This window comes from Amphimedon queenslandica, unplaced genomic scaffold, assembly GCF_000090795.2.
Source record: "Amphimedon queenslandica unplaced genomic scaffold, v1.1 AMPQUscaffold_13390, whole genome shotgun sequence".
In the NCBI taxonomy this organism is placed as follows: domain Eukaryota; kingdom Metazoa; phylum Porifera; class Demospongiae; order Haplosclerida; family Niphatidae; genus Amphimedon; species Amphimedon queenslandica.
The window spans coordinates 92,589-99,978 of NW_003546374.1; the positions used below are offsets into that span (position 1 = coordinate 92,589).

The 7,390-nt window shown below is 36.8% G+C and overlaps 1 protein-coding gene across 1 annotated transcript; it reads right to left on the reverse strand.

The window, feature by feature from the left end:
• Nucleotides 1-2,669: 2,669 nt before the first annotated feature.
• Nucleotides 2,670-5,399, reverse strand: LOC100639316 (ATP-dependent DNA helicase PIF1-like). Its single transcript, XM_011405865.2, has 4 exons — nt 5,287-5,399; nt 3,508-4,617; nt 3,216-3,462; nt 2,670-3,163 (listed from the first exon to the last, which is right to left on the reverse strand). Exons 1-4 carry the CDS (start codon nt 5,397-5,399, stop codon nt 2,690-2,692), a joined length of 1,944 nt encoding a protein of 647 aa, XP_011404167.1. The 3' UTR covers nt 2,670-2,689.
• Nucleotides 5,400-7,390: the final 1,991 nt, after the last annotated feature.

The window sequence follows — 7,390 nt, forward strand, 5'->3', positions numbered from 1 at the left end:
CAACACATTTTATTGCATAGTTACTAAATCGCTATAGCAACGCCTATCAAAATATCACGTGACATCCGCATTGCACAGGAACCAATGCTATATGGGTGTGATACCAGACCCTACGCATGTTTTGCAGGGGGCTGGTTACCAGACTAGTAGCAGTAGGCTGTAGAGTAATGCTAACATGTAATATTGATGTGACTGTAAGATTAGTTAATGGTGCCATCAGTATAGTAATGGGTATTTATGCTACATGTATATCAATTCAATTTGATCATATTGATGTACCTTGTGACATAGAAAGGGTTACATCTAGATTTATGCTATCAAAGAATATGCATATACAAAGGAAACAGTTTCCCTTTATACTTTCTTATGCTATTACTGTACATGGTATGGCATACGTTGCATTGTCTCGTTAAATGGATTACATTTAAGTAATATTTAACACATGGGGTGGCGTGTATTACTAGATTTATCCGCACAAGCTTCCGTTTAAGTTGACAGAAATAGTGCACAAGAACTGAAGGCCCCAGTGCGCAATTTTTGTCAACAAGACCGGAAGCAAGTGCAAATAAATCCAGTAATACACCACGCCCATGTGTTAAATGTTTTAAAGAAGACTTGTAGCAAAGATTAGCAGTATTTATCACGTGGCTTGGTGCTAATGGCGGACAGCAGCAGCTTGATTAGAAAAGGAAAGAAGAGATCTATTTCGCTAGCAACAGTTGGGAGCAAGCGCATTCTGTACTATTCAAAAGAAGCCTTAGATGTTGCTGCTCAGGGAGTTGTTTCAAAAAACACCCTTTGTATCCATGAATGGGCCCAGAAGATCTTAGATCATTGGATTCAGTTTCGAGCAATGATAGAGGATCCATCTGAGGCCGTTCCTTGTGATCTCCTGTCCTGAAACGACCCACAAGTATTAAGTGAATGGTTAAGCAAGTTTGTGATGGAGGTTCGCCAAGAGTCTGGGGAGCCATATCCTCCTTGGAGTGTACAGAGCATTCTTTTTGGCCTCTATAAAATCTCTAGAGAGAACGGTATTTTATGCAATTTTTTAGATAAGAAGGATTCTCGCTTTAGCTATCTTCACAAGACACTTGTTATGCTCTGTAGCAAGCTACATTTGGAAGCTGTAGGGGCAACTGTTCATTCAGTACCAGTTATTACGGTGGAAGATGAGCAGTTACACTTGGATGGTGGTGTTTTTTTAATGGATAATCCAACGAGCCTTTTGCATATGGTTTTTTATTTTGTTTCCTTGCACAGTTGCCTGCGTGGTGGGCAGGAATAACGACACTTATCCGTGAGCCAGTTCGTGAGAATACATGATGTCAGTCAATATGATGCTAACACATACAATGGCAAGACAGATTTCATTTGAAACAAGTGTATGAGTGTAAAAAAATTCCTAAGATTGTTTTCACCACAGTATGTTTATCGCTCACATGTATTAATTCTCACTTGTATTATTCCTAGCATCATAATTATTGATTGTTATTATTTATGATGAATTTAAGCATGCACAGTTAGACCTACATATGTACTAACACATAACACAAATATACATAAACAAACATAATTATCGTACTTAATTATTAATCTTATCATCTCTCCGAAGAATGAGATTGTTATTGATCTTGTCATCACTCCGAAGAGCGTGATGTTATTCATCTTATAATCATTCCGAAAAGTGAGATTATATTGATATTATCAGCACTCCAAAGAGCGTGATCATAATTAATCTTATCATCACTCCGAAGAGTGATTTTAATGATCTTATGGTCACTCTGAAAAGGGAGATTATATTAATCTTATCATCACTCCGAAGAGCGTGATTTTATTGATCTAATCATCACTCCAAAGAGCGTGGTTTTATTGATCTTATCATCACTCCAAAAAGAGAGATTATTTTGATCTTATCATCACTCCAAACAGCAAGATTTTTTTCATAGAGAGAGAGAACGACATATACATGCATTGTACAAAGACACATAAGCATACAAGACTATATATACATTAAACATAATACAAAGGAACACAATAAATGTATTGGTACATACATACAAAGCTAAACACATTCATATACTTTACATTTTTAAAACATCCAATGCATAATGCATGTACAGTACATACATACAATACAAACATAATCATAATACATCTATTGTAAATATACGCTCAAATCATGAATATTATTTAAATTATTCAATTGTATTATCCACTCTAAAGAGCTGGATTTTATTAATGGTATCTTTACTCAATACTTAAAGCAAGAGTGAGATTTTACTAATATTACAATTACTGATGCTAAAATCCACCCTAAAGAGCTGGATTTTAGTAATGGTATCTTCACTCAATACTTAAAGCAAGAGCAAGAGTCACATTTTATTCATTTCTTATATAGGTACACCTATTGTTTATGATGTAACCATCACTAATATTACAAGTTCTGATGCTAAAATCCACTCTAAAGAGCTGGATTTTATTAATTGTATCTTCACTCAATACTTAAAGCAAGAGTGAGATTTTACTTCTGGGCCCACCATCCATCCCCAATCTCCATTCCAATAATAATATTTATGAATAGAGTCAAGAGTTGCGTATTATACTATAATATAGACCACAACACTTTTGTGGTTTTAATTTGTATTAGTACATTTTCTCTTGACTATCCCAGAAGACACATCATCATTTATAATCTATGGTTCCTTAGTCTATCCATTTCATCATTTGCTACTGTTGATGATGTGATTTTCTTTTCGACTAGTCCTAGTAGAGCAACTCCTTGGAGTGTTCTTACTCTACTTAAGGCAACATATGCCATTCTATCTTCAAACATTTTAGGACCTAAATCAATTACTGCAGCATCAAGACATAGACCCAGAACTTCATGTATAGTAGCTGCCCAGCAAGGTAGTAATGGTAACTGCGTATGCTGTAATGTTACTCCTTGCTTGCCATAAAACTTGGCCATGACTGGTTCTATTGGGACAGCTTCTTGTTCAGACGAATCATCAATTGTGACACGGCTCACCAGACCTACACGTGGGTCATGAAATTTTACATATACTTTTTGTGGTAAGTCCCCTTTCTTTGCTTGATCATCAGCTCCATTTGGCCAAGAGAAACCAACAATTATTCCTCTAGCTCCATTTACTAATCCTTCCTCATATAATGTTACATCATAACATAACCTGTGCTGCTATGGCTAACTTCACTTTACGTGATAAGCCAGCACAATCTCTATTATTGGAAGATATGAGTGACTCTGGGACTTCATGTGATACTACACCAGGAATCAGTGTTGTTGACTCTACTATTGAATGCTCTGCATCAAATTCATATATTTTAGTAGAGTGTGATAAGTCTTTCAATCTACTGTCATTATATTCTTCTACTTGTTCTTTTAAAGGCATTAGGCGTAATGCATCAACAAATGGAGGTTGACTGACATCAATGGGATCCCTGATTACACTTGTCAATCTCGATCAGAGTACACTTATGTCAGACTTTGTCTGAGAACCAGTTCTGACACGGTTGAGAATATCTGAATATTCTGTGTCTCCTCTTTGTCTCATATTTTGAGTTAGTTCTATTAGTTTGAACTCATCCCTCCACATGTGTGTTGAGCCTGGATTATAGCCTCTGCCATCTTGAAATACAAATTTGTCCCTCACTGGTGGCAACTGAAAGAAGTCACCTACTGCAATGACATTCAGTCCTCCAAGGAGAACGTCAGTGTCATCAGTTCCTTTAATTTCAGTTAGCCTCTTGTGAATGAAGGACATTGTTAAGTGTGAGACCATAGTTATCTCATCTATTATTATGGTGTTCACATTTTTCCATGATTGTCTAAGATCCTTTAATCTCTCAGCTACAAGCTTTTTGTCGGTGGTGGAGTTTCCATGCTCTACAGGAAGATTGAGAGCCTGGTGAATAGTTAATCCACCAATATTAAACGCTGCAACACCAGTTGGTGCCAATAAAACACAAGCATTTCCAGCACCAATATGAGCTCTTTCTAAATGCTTTTTGATGACACTTATTACATGGCTTTTACCAGTTCCAGCACCACCTGTTATAAACATACGAAAATGGCTGGGCATTGACTGTCTGGTCCTCATTTGAAAATCATGTACTGCTCTTGAATACTCAAGGACCTTCTCATAAGGGACTTTCTGGGAATCATCAAGACTTGCTATACTTGCTTCAAACTCTGAGTCTGAAAAGCGGTGCCTTGAGATAGAGTCTAAAGTCAATGTATCTTCCATGTCACCAATATTTTGTTCTATATTTTGACCGCATAGATTTTGATGATCATTATTATCATCAGCTAGTAATGCAGCTAAATTATCAAGGTATAGTTCATGGTCATATATTGGATCATGACCATCACCTTCATTATTATTTTCGAAATTTACGTGTGAAGTACAAGGAGCAACAGGAGTGTACACAGCATCGCCACATTGATTTAGTACACGTAATGGGTCTGTCGCTCTTTGTACTTCATCAGCAAAAGAGGAGTGCTGTTCTGTACTTAAAACTTGTAATTTATCTTTACGTGCTATAAATGATGCTTGAGCAGAGCCATGATTTCCAATAAAATCAGGAGTCTCATTTCTCCATGGGAGATAAAGAAAGATTAACTGATAGTAGTAACTATCACCATGAGACTTGTGTTATTGTTGGTAATCTCAAGCATGCTTGCTTTCGTCTTAGATATATCTTTCCTATACCATTCTTTAGTTCATATCTAGGTTGGGCACAGGAAGTTTTTTGGCTCATAATTTGTAGCAGCAACATTATACAATACAGAAAAGTGTGCTAGACTCATACTGTCAAATGGTTCTCCATCAGGACGAGATTGATATCTATCTAATGGACCAGGATTGAAAATATCATCTCCAGTACTCATAGCTCTTAGCTTTGTAATTGACTTAAAAAGTCTTCCTCTTTTCTCTGGTCTGTTTGTATTTATAAATATATATGATTGACTAGAGCCTCTAAATGAAAGCCAGTAGTACAAAATACTGCCTCTTGAGCACCGAGAATCCTGTGACTTAAAGTGTTTCCTAATTTTTAAAGTTTGTGTCTCTGGGTACAATTAACTGGTAATTTATCAAGCTTTCTTGCTATCTGTTGTTTAATCTGTTCTGGCTCATGTTTACACATATAATGGCATAAATATTTTGCTGCTCCATTGACATTTCCTACAACTTGAGTGTCCATCATAGCTCTCTATGCTTTTAGTAGGTCTGGATTATATGGATTTATCATCGCAGTACCTACTTCACGTTTCCGTATGTAGAGACGGGCTTTGATTTCAACATCAGCATTTCTTTTGGGACGAGTTTTGTCACTTGGCCTCTTAGGGTAATCAAAGCGGCAGCAATTACGTCCATTTTTTCTACACGTTTGTGTATGATTATGTTTTTGTAATCGCAATACTAAATCTTTTAAATCATCATCTTTACCATCTTTTGGTACGTGACAACTAACATAATTATCAATGAAACCCGGAGCTTTCCTTCTACCTTCTACTGTCTTAATATCTGGTGCATTTCGACCCACCATAGACTATGTATATGAGGTGAGCCTCTTTGTTGAAACTCAACTCTCCAAAAGTAGTCTTTTATTTCACCTATAGGCTTACTAGCACCATTTAGTATATGATTCATAAAAGCTCAAAAGCAATGAGAGAAATGATGTGCTACTATCACTGGGTAGCTACTTAGCAACCTTCTACGTTCCGAAGTAGACAGCTCTTTTACTTCATCATCACAAAGATTCGTTCCATCACATTTTGCAAGTGCACACATTAAATCAAACCAATTCATATTATGTGCACTTAATGTGATAAAGAAAGTAGGTGGACCCAGCATTCTAAACATGACAAACAAATCAAGCTTTGCTTTGTTCCAGTATGCTGAGGAACCAAGTATATTTCACATAAATGCATATGAATTCTCTGAAAGCTCTGGGTTTTCACCTAAATCTCCATTTCACAATTCACCAGCAGTGATACGCCTTGACTACCCAATCATGATGATGATGTAATTCGCATTGCGATTGATACAGAATCACGTAATCTCACCTTTTCAAGTAAATTTGCTGACCATAGTAAGTATGGAATATTACTAGACCAGCGATTATCAGCATTAAGTAAACGTGATTGAATATAGTCAGTAAATGTTCTATGAAGACCATTGACTCCATTTAGAAATAGACATGGAAATGCCATTTCTTCTGCGCTATTATCTTCGTATAAATTTATTGGCTGGCCGCTTACTCGAGGAAGCTGATGCACTTGATTATTATAGGATCCATTTCTAATGAAGTCAATGGCTTCTAAATTTGGTAGAGTCTGATTTGTTCTGACTACTGAACATTCAAATTGGGGAGGCTCAATGCTAGTACTATGCTCAGGTTCATTATTACTGTCAAAACAGTCATGGCTTTCTATAACAGATTCATCAATATTCACATCATTATATAAAGTATTATTATCTTTTAGCCATCTGAGTGCATCAACAACCAATGGCTTCCTCACTACAAATAGGTTTCTAGTACTAGTAGATGTGCTTGATTGTGCAGTTTTAGCACAAGCTCTGTACTGGTGCTAGCTCTAGCACTCTCAGGCCCACTACTAGTACTGGCTGTTTGATCAGCAGGTGGAACAGAGACTGTAGCATTTGTGCTCTCCGGTGGCTTAACTAACACAACTCCATCACTATTGAGTGGCCTAGTCAAAGACTTATATACTTCAGACACATTTGCTGGAAAATTAAAGGTCTGGCCAGCCAATGCTCTTTGACCAAATGGCAACACTATTAGTTTCATAAAGGCTTGCACTCTTGAAATTAGTCTGTTCCATTGTTGTCAAACAGGATAATTCAGGTGGGATTGCATATTATTTATTGTAGCAAATGGAGGAATTTTCCCTTTCTTAATAAAAGCCATACATCTACTACGAACATTACTATCATTTACTTCTTCTTTGGCAATAAGGCTGATAATTGTGTATCATTAATGCACGCATGATAATGCTGTTGTAATACATCATGCACTTTACTCACATCAACCAATGATACACCTTTTGGGTAGCACAAACATTCGCATGTACAGCAAACACTGGTTGGAGATAGTCGTATCTTTTTTTGCAATTTTTTGAGATCTTTTCTAGATAGCTGTTGCTGACGAACACTTTCTGGTGAGGGAGCTGGAGGTGGCTGATTGGGCACTAAACCTCTACGATATTGCCTCATTTTTTAATTACGTTAAGCTTTTTGCTCTTCAGATTCTGATGCTCTTCTTTCATGATCTCTTTCACGAAGATCTAAGAGACGTTCTTCTCTTTGAGCTTGTAATTCACTGGCACATCGCTGCTGTGATC